The 14,094-nt window shown below is 52.4% G+C and overlaps 2 protein-coding genes across 3 annotated transcripts; both read right to left on the reverse strand.

Moving 5' to 3' along the window:
• Nucleotides 1–6,639, reverse strand: TMEM129 (transmembrane protein 129, E3 ubiquitin ligase). 2 transcript variants are annotated; one of them, XM_063303250.1, is made up of 4 exons: nt 6,386–6,629; nt 4,197–4,671; nt 2,740–2,899; nt 1–1,556 (listed from the first exon to the last, which is right to left on the reverse strand). In XM_063303250.1, the coding sequence occupies exons 1-4, from the start codon at nt 6,588–6,590 to the stop codon at nt 1,308–1,310; spliced, it is 1,089 nt and encodes a 362-aa protein (XP_063159320.1). In that variant the 5' UTR covers nt 6,591–6,629; the 3' UTR covers nt 1–1,307. The 2 variants fall into 2 exon arrangements, with proteins under 2 accessions (XP_063159320.1, XP_063159321.1); XM_063303251.1 differs by lacking the exon at nt 2,740–2,899 and having other exon boundaries at nt 1,360–1,556; nt 6,386–6,639.
• A 1,663-nt stretch (nt 6,640–8,302) lies between these two features.
• Nucleotides 8,303–13,049, reverse strand: NDUFA4 (NDUFA4 mitochondrial complex associated). The gene is made up of 4 exons (XM_063303277.1): nt 12,946–13,049; nt 11,637–11,725; nt 10,149–10,209; nt 8,303–8,542 (listed from the first exon to the last, which is right to left on the reverse strand). The coding sequence occupies exons 1-4, from the start codon at nt 13,030–13,032 to the stop codon at nt 8,486–8,488; spliced, it is 294 nt and encodes a 97-aa protein (XP_063159347.1). The 5' UTR covers nt 13,033–13,049; the 3' UTR covers nt 8,303–8,485.
• Between the last annotated feature and the right edge of the window lie 1,045 nt (nt 13,050–14,094).

Below are 14,094 nucleotides of genomic sequence, written 5' to 3' on the forward strand. Positions count from 1 at the left end.
AAGGGACAAGCATGACCGTTCGTTTAATTTAAAATCAGCAGACGCTTAAATCCATCTCGTCCCTTACAAACGCTCGGTTGTCGACTAACATGTGTTTATTAATAAAAGCAATTCTCTTCCATTTCCCTTTGCAAAGGATCACTGAAGCAATAACACCCTTGGTGAACATGAGTTAGGAAACCATCAGAAAAATAAGAATGCCTGCCAAAGATTCCGTTCTCTTTTTTGCCCACCCCAGAAACACAATGGGGTATGTTCCCAATCTGTTGCTTTTGGTACAGAAATACTTCTAATGCCAAATCGCTTTCCCACGACTGTATTTTAAGCTCAAAAAAGTGATTTTTAATCACCTGAGTTCCTGGTCATTAAATCTGTATTCTTGAGCAGAGAAAATCCTGCTAAAACACTGCAATAATTTATATTACAATCCTATACACCTCTATATGGCAGGGTTTCTCAACCTTGGCCACTTGAAGATGGGTGGACTTCAACTCCCAGAATTCCCCAGCCAGCCATGCTGGCTGGGGAATTCTGGGAGTTGAAGTCCACCCATCTTCAAGTGGCCAAGGTTGAGAAACCCTGCTATATGGAATAAGTCCCAGTGAGATCATTCTTTAATTCCATGACTACAGGATTGCAGGCTTAGTCTGAATCCAAGCCGAGAATCCAATCCAAGCATCTTATTTATGAGGAAAGAAGTTTCAAAGCCTCCATAAGTGTAATTCCTGTTTACAGCATCAGAAAGTTGGCAAAACGGAAGTTGAATTCCATACTAAGGCAGAGCATAGAAAACCCACCAAATTGAGTACTGATTTAGGAAGCAATACAGAACGGTACCCTTGAACAGCAAACCAGCTTATCAAGAGAAGCTAGCCACTTTCATTTTTAGGAATACTTGCCGGGAACCAGCATTCTAGAGCCTTAAAACCAGAATTCTCAAGAGTTAGTGTTACTCAAGAGTTAGTGGAACTGAACAGAATCCACAAAGTGCTGTTTCAAGCAGGTAGAAAGATTCCCAACTATAGCCATTAAAGCAGTGTTTCTCAACCTCGGCAACTTTAAGCTGTGTGGACTTCAACTCCCAGAATTCCCCAGGGGAATTCTAGGAGTTGAAGTCCACACAGCGTAAAGTTGCCGAGGTTGAGAAACACTGCATTTAAAGGGAGTTCAAACATGGACAAAACACAGGAGGGGGGCTTATAGGATCCTCCTGCAGAGAAGCCCCCAGGAACCAAAATAAAGACCCCGCAGCCAAATCCTTATTTCCTCTCCCCCCCCTCCACCTCTCAAACTCCCCTGGGACTCCTTCACTGCACCAGGCAGACGTCCAGAATGCAGAACTTGGCTCGGCAGGTGGGGCAAGGCACGTGGCTGGAAAGCCAGGTCTCCGGGTGCTGCTGGTCCTGCTGGCTGGCGAACCACTTGCCCATGCATAGCAAGCACCACATCGGGTGGCAGAAGCACGGCTGGCACTCGCCTTCGCGGGGCTCCTGGCAGTTCTTCAGGAGCTTGACGTTGGCCCGAGTCTGCATGCACCCGATGCAGAGGTCCAGCTCCTGCACAGTGAGAGGGAGAAAGGGGCCTCTGGGTATTTATTTGGGAGTGGCAAAGCAGGGGCCAGACAGGTTGGTGCTTCGATGGGAGAATATGCGGAGACCCAAGAGCTACAGGGCAGCTGGGGAAGGTGGAAAAACACCCCATAAAAATGCAAGAGCTAGTGGCCAACCCTTCTATCCTGCTGCCAAGGAAACTACAGGTAGTCCTCGTTTAACGACCACAATTGGGACCAGAATTCTGGTTGCTAAGTGAAGGGGTCATTAAGCAAATCCGACCCAATTTTACAACCTTTTTTTGTGGCAGCTGTTAAGCAAATCACTGCAGGCATTAAGTGAACCACATGGGCATTAAGTGAATCACGTGGTTCCCCATTAATTTTGCTTGTCAAAGGCCAGCTGGGAAGGCCGCAAGTGGTGATCACATGACCATGGGATGCTGCAATGGTCATAAATGCCAACCGGTTGCCAAGCACCCAAATTGTGATCATGTGACTGCAGGGATGCTGCAATGGTCATAAGTGTGAGGACTGGTCATAAGTGGGTTTTTTCAGCACCATCGTAAGTCCAAACCATCACTAAACGAATGGTTGTTAAATGAGGACTACCTGTACATGGGTGCATCAGACTCAACTCAAGGAAATCTGCACTTCTTGGCTAGATGGCAGCACTGAGCCAATCTTGACCCTCTTCTCTACCCAGCACCTTTGATGCCAAGCTCATTCCCTTCACTTGTACAAAGTACAGGTAGTCCTCGATTTATGATCACAACTGGGACTGGAAATCCCGCCGCCAAGTGAGGTGGTCATTAAGCTAGTCGTGCCCAATTTTACGACCTTTTTTGCCACTGTTGTTAAGCGAGTCATCTGCTCATTAAGCGAATCCAGCAATCACATGATCCCAGGACACTGCAACCATTGTAAATACATGCCGGTGACCAAGCACCCGAATTTTGATCATGTGACCAGGGGGGTACCCGCTGTGACAGTCAAAAGTGCAAGGACCAGTCAGTCATGAGTCACTTTTCTCAGCACCGTCATAACTTTGAATGGTCACTAAACAAATGGTCGTAACTCAAGGACTACCTGTTAAGTGGGATATAAATCTATTAAATAAATTTTAATGCAGGCAAACAAAGAGGCAAGATTAAAAAAACAATAATCTCCAAAGCTCAAGGAAGTCTCACCAGATTGCTTGGCACAGCGTAGGTCTGATTCCTCTCCACCAGAGAGGTGAAGGTTTCCAGGAACATGTCGCTCAGGCTCTGGTGGATGACCACGTTTGCAGCATTGCGGATCGGGGCGTGAAGCTTTTCCTGTAACTCCCCATATTCAGATGAGTTCAGCCTCGAGGAAAACGAAGGTTACATCAGATTCTGGTAAAACAGGGGCTTTCTACTTCAAATGTGGGAGCTACAGAAGAAACAGCACGGCCTGGTTTATCTTTTTAATACAGAGAAAAGCAGCTGCATCAGCCTTCATCTGCTTGGGCTCCTCCCAGATGTGTAGATTTCACTTCCCAGGATTCCCCAGCAAGCCAGAACAGATGTGGAGAGTGTCCCCACTGGACAAAGACCGACATACATTTGATTACAGCTCAGGAAGAAACAAAGCTTTCTGCAAACAATACCTACTTCAAAGGAAAAGATGTCTGACTAGAGACCCCCGTGGAGAATAAGCAGGATTAGGGGTCCAGGTCCGGCCTCCTAAGCAGTTCATCCAAACCTGATCCAAGGGCAGAGGGTCAAGCAAAGAGGCTTAATTAAGGCAGACACCTGCTGCCCTCCAGGTGCTTTAGAATCCCAATTCCTGGAATTTTCTACTCAGCCAGCAACACTGCAGGTATAAGTGCACTTTGGAGGCCTCCATACGTGCCGGTGAGGAATTCTGGGAGTCTGCAACCTGAACACATCTGGAGGGTGCCAGAGTGGAGGAACGCTGCTTTAAAGGTTCCAGCGCCTCATGCAGCTGGACCTGTTTCCTGCCCACTCCAGTTAAAGAGCACGGCAGGCATTACAGGCAGACTGATTGTTCCACCAGCCAGGAGTGGAACATTCTGGGTACAAAACCTTGCTATTTTTGCAGCTGACACTTTCCCAACTGGAAATACAGTTAGGTCAAAATAGTTACAGGTAGTCCTCGCTTAACAACCATTTGTTTGGTGATGGTTCAGACTTACAACGGTGCTGGAAAAACCAACTTGTGACCAGTCCTCACTCTTATGACCATCACAGTGTCCCCAGTCATGTGTTCACAATTTGGGTGCTTGGCAACTGGTTCGTGTTTATGACTGTTGCAGAGTCCCATGGTCACATGATCGCCATTTTTGACCTTCCTGGCCAGCTTCTGGCAAGCAAAATCAATGGGGAAACGCATGATTGCTTAACCACCACATGGTTCACTTAACGACCATCACAAAGGTCGTAAAATCAGGTCAGATTCCCTTAACGACTGCTTCACTTAGCAACCAAAATTCCAGTCCCAATTGTGGCCGTTAAACGAGGACTACCTGTATCATAAAGACACCATTTAAGTGTTTGGGCTGTAACATTCAGCTCTGCAATCAGCTGGCCTCACGGAATATAATTCTGAGGCCGCCTTCTGCCAGACTTGAAGGACACCACGGATTCCCAAGAAACTTTACCGGATATCAAAAGGCTTCACGCTGGGATTCACGCTGGCCACACGGATGGTGAGGAACTGCGCAGGCATGTTGGAATCCGGCAACAGGTCATGCTGCCTGGAGTCTACCACCGTGAGGTGGATGTCCCGCTGCTGGGCCACGTGCAAAGAATACGTGGTCACTTTGAGGATCCAGGTGTCGGTGACAATGACTCGTGCCCCGGGGGCCCCCGTCGCAAACTTGTCAATCCTCCTGAATTCAGTATTGATGGAAGAGGCGACAGCCCTCCAGCCCGAGTGGGGGAGAGCATAGCTGGAGAGCGTCTTGACCAGTGGGTGGTTATTCCAGCCGTTCCGGGCCCGGTAATAGGCGAATATCCCTGCAACCGTCAGGACGAGAACGGCCACCACAAAGAAGCTTTTCCAAATGTCGGGGGCCTCGTAAAAGCTGCAGAGCTGCTTCTCTGGCGCTGCAAAACACATGCCAACGTAATAGCCTGGGGAGAGAAGAAACGTCTTTTCAGAAGACGAAATGAACCAGGCGTAATTTCCTTTCTTAAGGCCTCCACGTAGCAGAAGGGCGGAGCCTCCAAAGGTGCGCTTTCTGTGTCAAAGAGATGGCAGCTCCTTCTCCTTTGCTGACAGCATCGAGACACCCACCTGCTGCTTCTTTTGCCATCGCTGGCCACGGCATAATAATCTGGGCACTGAATTAACCCATTTCGTGAACTCACACACGGTGCCAAGCAATGGACTAACCAAACAGCTGGACTAAGCACCAAAAACATTCATCCCAAGGAAACCTCCACAGTACTAGCTTCAAATGTTCTAGGAATGCAGCTGGGAGGTTCCTCACTGACCTGGTCAAGGGCGCTGTTTGGACCCGCCAAATGCCACCTGCTGCCTCCCCATGAGGCCGCGCTCCTCCTCAAAACCTCTTCCCCGCAGGAGACTTTCTCCCTCTGCCCAGAGCCTCCAAGGCGTTGCCTTTTCCCGCTGGCGGGAGAGGGGTCAGGGGAGACAGGCCACGTGAAAGCCTCCAGCTCTGCTCCTGCTTCCTCATCAGCCGCCCGACTCCCAGTGACTCCGAAGGCATCAATTTTTAATTCTGTAAGTGCCACCAAAGACCTATCTAAAGTTTTCACAAGTAAAGACATCAGTTTAAAAACAAGGGTGCATCTGACTCACGCCATGGGCTTCTAAATTGCCACATATGCCTGTGAAGGTTGGGCATTAAAAAAGGAAGAAAGAAGAATTGATGCATTCCAACTGTGGTGTTGGCGAAGATGACTGAAAATACCATGGGCTGCCGGAGAACAAACAAATCAGTTTTAGAAGAAATACACCCAGAATCTTCCCTAGAGGCGAAGCTGACTAGGCTGAGACTCTCATGCTTTGGGCACATCGTCTGGAAAGACCGATCGCTTGGAAAGGGCATCAGGTCTGGCAAAGTCGAGGGCTGGCGGAAAAGAGGAGGACCTTCGATGCGATGGATTGACGCAATCGTAGCAACAATGGGTGCCAACACTGGAACAGCCGGGCACGTGGCGCAAGACCAAACAGCATTTCGCTCTGTTACACCTGGGGTCGCCCTGGGCCACGGAGACTCGAGGGCAACTAACAGCAGCAGCAGCAGCAGCAAAGCCACCCGGAGTCACCGTGTGTGAGTTGGGTGGCCGTATAAATCTGTTCGATCAATCAAGTCAATCAATAAAATGCAACCAAGCCCCGGTCGAGGCTCCCCTCTGGAGGCCAAAGGTGCGGCCCTCCTCCGCCGCCGCCGGCCCCTCCCTCCCTCGAGCCAAGCGGCTGGGAGCGCCGCCCCCTCCTGGGGTCCCCCGGCCCCCCCGGCCCCCCTCCTGCCCAGCCCCCTGGGGAGGGCGGGTCCGGCTGCCTCCCGCTCTCCCCCCGCCTCCATCCCCCCTAGCGGGCGACGGGGAGAGAAACGGAGCCCCCCGGGGGTCGGGACTGCCCTCCGGCCCCGCTCTCCCCCTCCCCCAGGGAAGGGAAGGGAAGGGAAGGGGGGCCCAGCTGCCCTTCCCCCTCCTCCGTCCCCTCCTGGGGTCTGTGACCCCCGCCCGAGCCCCCCTTCACCTGCTCGCCCCTCCCCTTTCCGCGGGGGCGGGGCCCGGGGGCGGCCGGGGGTCTCCCGGCCCTCGCCCCCTCCCCTCCCCTGCCCTCCCCTCCCCTGCCCTGCCCTCCGGGGCCCACCGAGCGGCAGGGCGGCGTGGGCCAGCAGCGTGCCGGTGCCCCGGCGCAGGTGGTACTGCACGAAGGCCGCGTCCTCGCTGCCCAGCCAGCCGCCCAGCAGGTTCTGCACCGTCAGCCCGGCCAGGTGGAACTCGGTGGGCGGGACGACGAAGCACACCGCCAGCGCCAGGTAGGCCAGCGTGAAGGTGGCCGCGGGGCTCTCCATGGGGGCGCCGGCCCGCGCGGCCCACCCGGCCCGGGACGCCCCGCGGGGCCTGCCGGGAGCCGTAGTCCGCTCGCCGGCCGCGGCGCCTTCCGCCGGCGGGAGCGGCGCGGGGAACTCTGGGAGTTGCAGTCCGCTCGCCTCGGGAGCGCCCCGCCCGCCCCGCCTGCGCGGCGGCTCCGTTTCCTGCAGGCGCGCCGAGCGGGTCTGCAAAGCGCCGCCCGGGCCGCGCCGGCCCGAATGCGGCAGAGGAACCGATGGCAAGGCCGCCCCCGCCCGGCCTCGGCGCTGCCTTCCCGGTGACGCCTACCGCCCTCGGCTCTCCTGGTGGTCCCCCATCCAAGAGCGCCGAGGTCTTCTCCCAGGTCAGCCACGGGCCAGGCTGCGCTGGGCCAGGCTGAGCCTCCCTCACGTCCAGCCTGACTCTTGGTTGGGGTCTGAGCCTCCTGGCGCCAAGGGTGGCTCCTGCCCTCCACACGAAAGCGGGGGCCGCCGCCTTCTCCCAGGACTCCTCCACAGGCCTCGCCTCCTGCCGGCTTCCCTCCGAGCAGGCAGCCGGTGTGAGGACGGACCAGGTCGTCCGGGGGCTGCCCAACAGCGGGGAAGCCAAGCCGGCCGGTCAGAGCCCCTTGGAGTGCAGGGAGGGGGAGAGAGGCCAGGCGCTCCCTCCGGCAAAGGCATCCGGTCCAGTTTGTTCCAGCTGCCGCAGCAGAGGCCTGGCGCTGCCCGAGGGAGAGGCAGCCGGACTTTCAGCGGAAGGACCCTCCTCTCCTCCCTCGCTCTGCCCCTGAACAGCCAAAGGCCCAATCCTGCCCTTCCACATCCCCAGCAGGGACGAGCAGAGCCGGGGGGCCTTGCTTTATTCCAGCCGCCCTCCTGCGCCCCGTGCAAGGAGCCGGAGCAGGCCACCCCTTCCTTAGGCACACCTGTTTTGGGACGGTCCTGCTAATGCCAGGCTTTTAGGCCGGTGGGGCGCTCTCTGGCAAGAACGGGCAGAAAGGCCGATGCCTGCGGACAGCGTTCTTCCTTTTTGCCCAGAGAAAGACTGAAGAATGACCCCACTCCTTATAAAAAGTATTATAAGGATTAAGGATTATTAAGGATAAAAGCGGCCCACTCCCAGAACTCACAGAAAAAGGCTGTTTCCACCTGTAATCAGGACAGCAGCTTTGAGAACAGCCAGATTTTAACGTCATCTTGCACGTGCCTTAACCACGCACAGTACATCATCTCCTGAAGGAAGGGATAGATTTAACCATCTTTGGGAGATCTATAGTGGGCAGCGTGTAAGAGGGAAAACCTTGTGTGAAATCCCACAGTGAAGCTTCTTCTAAACTTTTGGAATGAACCCGGAAGTTACTATTCACCTAGCCAGTCTTTAGTCTTTTTTCTCCCCAAAGTGGTCCTGCAGCACATACCTCAATTCATCCTCTAGGCTACATCCCAAACCAGTGGCGTTTGAAATACAGATATGCCACGGAAGGCTCTGGCGGCCCGTCAGACTCATTCCGGGGCGGGACCAGACGCTCCGAAGCTGACTTCACCATTTAAGCAGCCGTCACAAAACTGCCTTCTATCCAGCGTTCAGGTCTGGTGGTGTAGGCACTTTTTTCATTTGGATGCTTGAAATGGCCCATGGCTATTAGTAATAAGTAACTCTTTAAATTGTTTTGACCCTGACATAAGATTGAACAAATCCAGGTAGACCAAAAAAGTTTCAAGTTGTCGATTTATTAAGTTTCTGCATGCACTTTTCCACAACATCATTTTAAGCGCAATGCACATCAATATGTATTTCCCGGATTATCAACAATGCGTTGTGCGGTCAGCTTCTGGAAGACCTGAAGACCTTCGCTTTGTGTACAGCTTTTAAGAGGACGTTTGGGACGTTCCATGCTTTAGAAGTCGGGACGGTCTTTTTCCAACTTGCTGTAGTCCATATTTATGGCAAAGAACTAGGAAAGGAGAGAAGAATTCGTAAGATGAAAGCCCTGCTTGTACAGAAAGGAAAGATACGAGCTGGTTGCAAAAAAGGTACAGCATTTCATACTTCCTTGGATCCCAACTCTGCACCGAAGTCAAGCTTAGACCACCAGAGCCTTAGCAAGTGGTCTTGCCACCCAGCTGCACAGAACAGTACTATACAGGTAGTCCTCACTTAACAACCATTCATTTAGTGATAGTTCAGACTTACAATGGTGTTGAAGAGAGACTTACGACTGGTTCTCACACTTAACGACCATTGCAGCATCCCCACGGCCATGTGACCACAACTTGGGCGCTTGCCAACTGGTTTGCATTTATGGCCATTGCAGTGTCCCATGGTCAGGTGATTGCCATTTTCGACCTTCCTGGCCGGTTTCCGGCAAGCAAAATCAATGGAGAACTGCTTGATTTGCTTAACGACCACATGGTTTGCTTAAGGCCCGCAGTTATTTGCTTAACGACAGTCACAAAAGCGTTGTAAAATCGGGTCAGATTTGCTTAATGACCGCTTTGCTTAGCAACCAAAATTCTGGTCCCAATTGTGGTCGTTAAGTGAAGACTACCAGTATTCTCTCACTATTCTGTTTTCCAAACTACTGTTGCTCTTTGGATTTTTCAGGAATGTTTATAATGTAAAAGATCACACAAGTTCTGTGCTATCAAAAGCACTAGAGTTTTTTTTCCCCACCTGCCTATGATCCCTTTTAGAGACAATGTTGGATGATGGCTTTCATACAAACCAAATATGGGAGAAGCCGAGCTTTCAGCAGACAAACTAGAATGCCAAAAATATTACATAGTTAAGGAGGCACAGCCAGCTACTCCAAGACTCTGTAAGCGGTTTCAAGATGCCTGGAAATCACGACCATGGTTTAAGAGGAAAGGGAGAAATGAGGAAAACTTTTCAGTGTGCAAAAGTGAAATGCACACACAGAAATATTTATAGACAAGAGAAGAAGATATGAGAAAATGCCTTCAGTTAAATGTAGGAATGTAATTACCCCAAAGCTCTAAATAAGCAGCTCATTTTTCTGTGGATAATTATTCTTGTCTGTTGGAATTCTACAGAACCCTCCATTCAGCGTTAAGTAAGGGTGTGATGCTTTGGCAAAGACGTTAAAGCCGCTTTGCAGGAAAAAATAAGGATTTGGTCCTGAGCTCCGTTTGTTTACTCAGAGATGACCTAATGGGATAACTTTTGATGATGTTTCAAAAAAAACAACAACAACAACAACCACACACCCAATATTCATTTACTGATTATATTTATACCCCATCTTTCCTCCAAAAAGCACACCTCCTGTCTTTTTTCCAACAATCCTATGATGTTGGATGGGCTCAGAGAGCAACAGGCCCAAAGTCATCCAGGGAACTTCCATGGCTGAGGGCGGACTAGACCCTGAGGATCTCCCGTCTAAGGCCAGCCCTTTCATCGGGACACTGTATTACGGTGGCTCTCAGTGTAATTCAAAATCCAGCCATTTTTGGGGTGGAGCCCCTTAAAGTGCAGTCTGTTCCATGGCAAAGACCATCATTGACCGAGTGTTGCAGCTTGTTCAGTATTAAATGCCCCACCTTATAACGGTGAGTAGGGTCTAATTGGTTCCAAGGTTCCGGGTTATTCTTCCTGTCCCAGCTAGGCAAAAGAGGGAACAAAATGCACATGATCAGCGTACTGTATAAATGAATGCACCCACTGCCCCTCAAGGCTCTTATGGAACCACAATTCCAACAATAGCAAATAAACATCAATTTCTTTACAATTCCCTTACAGGAAGACCACCATTCCTTCAGAAACATCCATCTTATTATTCATCCCCAATACAGGTAGTCCTTGCTTAATGACTGCAATTGAGACCGGAATTTCAGTTGGTAACTGATGCAGTTGTTAAGCGAATCCAACCCAATTTTATACCCTTTTTTGTGGTAGCCATTATGCGAATCACCACAGCCACAAAGTGAATCACATGGTGAAGTGAATCACGTGTTGTTGAGTGAATTGCACAGCTCTCCATTGATTTTGCTTGCCAGAAGCCAGCTGGGAAGGTCAAAAATGGCAATCACGTGACCCTGAGACACTGCGACGGTCGTACATGCGAACCGGTTGCCAAGTGCCCGAATTGCGATCACGTGACCGTGGGGACACTGTGATGGTCATAAATGTGAGAACCTATCGTAAGTCTAAACCATCAGTAAACGAATGATCATTAAGCGAGGGCTACCTGTAACAGTAAACAAGATAGGGATGGATAAAACACTGCACCGGAGCCCACGCTCCTATCTAAAATCTGCAGACTTATTTACTAATTAAACTTATTCTCTGCCACAATCTAACCGCCCTTGGTGGTTTCTGTAGTATATAACATAGCAAAAGATTTAAAACATCCACGGTATGATTAAAAGAGAGACAAGTTACTATGATGAACACCATCCCCACCATTAAAACAGCATAAAGAACTTTAGAGGTCGACCTCAGCACTTTATATGGTACCCGGAAACAAACTGGCAACCAGCACAGGGACTGTAGAATCAGTGGAATATTTTCCGTGCGCCACGAGACAGTGAGCATGTCGGCCTCTGCATTCTGGACCGGTCAAATTTTCTGGGTAGTCTTTAAGGGCAGCCCCATGTAAAGTACAGTGCCGTGTCAACCCTTTTTTCTTCCAACCTTGGCAACGTTAAGATGTGTGGACTTCAACTCCCAGAATTCCCCATGATGGCTGGGGAATTCTGGGAGTTGAAGTCCACCCATCTTATAAAGTTGCCATGGCTGAAAAACTCTGGTGTAACCGGTTGGTAAGGAGAGCGTGTTACTGTGGCCAGGTCCCCCTGCACCAGGTAAGGCCGCAATTGGTGCACCAGCCCAACTTCTCCTGCCTTAAACTTAACTGTGCTTAGAAAGCTGGCTGGCCCTTTAAGCGCCGTGCTTTCTCCAAAATGCCGAGGATCCAATGAAATCGCTACAGCTGAAAACCACGACGCCAAAGTCATCAGTGTGGAGGTTTGCAAGGAGAGCAAGGCCCGTTTTATTTGGGAGATGTCGCAAAGAGAGTGCGCCCCTACCTGACCTCCGGGCAGACCAAAGCAAGACGGAGAAGGTACAGTCCCGCGCCAGTTACTGCCGTCCCCATGATCAGGAAGAGTGGAATGAGCTGCAAGGCAGACAAGATCCGGAGGTTAAAAAGGCAACCTTGAGAACAATAACTTGCACCTCCGAACCACAGGTGGACGGGTGGGAGATTAAACATTCCTGTGTGCCTCCCTCCCTCCTTCCTTCCATTTGTGTAACACCAAACTGGCTCTCCCCCACATCTCCACCATCAGTGTAAAGCTGCCTGTCCCAAAACTTACAAGGCCAGCATGCGATGGAATAGCCACAATTCCGGGAGAATTAGAGCTTTCTGGATAAATAACCTCTTGCCCAGGAAAAACGGACGAGAGATAAGGCAGGGCTGGCAATTAGGGTGCCCCTCCGAAAGCACAGCAAACAGCTGTTTGGAACAGTCCTCCCCACAGAAGGAGCAAGCCACGATGGTTAAGCAGCAGAGACTCAACTCTGGCTAAGGGGGAAGCAAGAGCGGTAAACGCCGTCTCCTCGAGGGGATCATCAGATTTGAAGCTATTCTCTGATACTGCAGCCTAATTTATACACCCTCTGATGATTCAGAGGGGGTCAAGAAAAAAGGGCTCTCATTTTACAGCCCCCCCCATGCCCACCGTTCCCCAGCTTATGGGGGAGGGGGGAGGAAGAAGCCCCCCTGCGGCAATGGTCGCCGCTTCCAGCCGGTTTGCGTTAGCAGCCTCTGCGCGCCACCTGCCGCTTGGCCGCTGCTTGCACGTTTCTCGTGGGCACGCTCCCTGGGCACGCCTGGCACTAGCAGCAAGGTCAGGTGCCGCCCGGCTGGCCTTTAAAGGGCCCCCAGGTGCCCTTCGTCCCTATTTTTCTCTCCCTTTTGCATAACCGCAAAAGGCTGCTAAGGGCAACCCCCCCCCCCGCCATGAAAAGCCTCCTCCCTCCGGCAACCCAGAGAAAAGCTGCAACTGGCCTCCCCAAACGGCCACCATCCCTTCCCATCTTCCCCAGCCAGCAGGGATGGCGGTGGCCGGGGATGATGGAGCTGAAGCCCAAACCGCAGCAGGGACAGCGCGGCACCCCTGGGAGCCCACCCTTCTCCCGTGGAAAGCCCACGCTGGGCTGACGGGAGCAGCCGGCTCGAAGCACCAGCTGTGCGGATGGGGAGTGATGGGAGCTGGAGTCCCCCGAGCTGGAGGAATCGAAGGACTGCAGCTGCAAGGCCTGAAGGGCGGACCCGGCCCCACCAGGAAAGCAAGCGCCGGGGGCGACGGGAGCTGGAGTCCCGGAGCCACTCACACTGGGGCGATGCTTGATCTGGTGCCGCAGAAAGCCAATAACCCCCGGGTGGGCGGCGGCGGGAGAGGTGCGCGACTGCTCCGACATGGCGGCGAGATCAATGTCACGCCAGGACCCCGCCGAGGACCTCGCCGGAGCCGCGCCGGGCTGCCCTGGTGCCGCCTGCCTCGCCGCCCGCCCGCCCGGACCCCCCGAGGCTGGAGGCTGAGCAAGCCCTCGGGGAGCCTCCGAGCAGCTGCCGCCCGGCCGCGCCTGGCCGCCCCGCCCCGCCGGCGCCCCAGGCACGCAGGCACTGGAGTAGCCACCTCTGCGGCAGCGGCGCCACGGGACAGGCTTTATCTGCTCTGCGCCTGCGTGGCCGCCCGCGAGTCGACCCTGGAGGGCGGCGCCCCTCCTCCCCGGCTGCGCACTGCAAGCGGCCGCCAGGGGGCAGCCGAGGCCGCGGGGAAGGCGGCGGGTGGGGAAAATGCGGCAGTTGCCTTAAGCCTGTGTTTCTCGACCTTGGCCGCTTTGAGACGGGTGGACTTCAGCTCCCAGAATTCCCAAGCACAGCACGGCTGGCTGGGGAATTCTGGGAGTTGAGGTCCACCCGTCTCAAAGCGGCCAAGGTTGAGAAGCACTGCATTAAGCAATGGGAACAATGGTCTGATTGCAGGTGCCGAGGAACAGTGTTGGGGAATGTGCGATTTATCAGCAATATTCTCTGCCAAGCAAAAGAGGCAGCCATAGGTGTTAGTATGGCAGAGTCTGTGATACCTTGCAATAATATCTTGTCTTGTTCATATTGCCGCATTGAATTCATGGGCCAACCAGTCACTATTGATAAATATACAAGATAAGATAGATTTTAAATCTTTTTCCTCTCTTCTGAGCTTGCATTCTTACTCAGTACTTTCATTTATTTTAATGTTCTTCCTTCTTTAAAGACTGTTTTGTAAAACACACAAAAAAACTTATTAAAAAAAAGTATGTCAGGGTGCCCACTGCTTCACAGCTCTCTCAGTCAGGAAATCCCTCCTTATTTTGAGTTTGGATGTCCCTCTGTAAACTTCCACCCACTGGTTCTTGTCCAACCCTGGGGAGCCATGGAGAGTAAATCCCCACTCTCTTCCCTGGTACAGGCCATCAAGGACTGGAAGACTGCTCACG

The sequence above is a fragment of the Candoia aspera genome, chromosome 4 (assembly GCF_035149785.1).
Source record: "Candoia aspera isolate rCanAsp1 chromosome 4, rCanAsp1.hap2, whole genome shotgun sequence".
Classification (NCBI taxonomy): Eukaryota; Metazoa; Chordata; class Lepidosauria; order Squamata; family Boidae; genus Candoia; species Candoia aspera.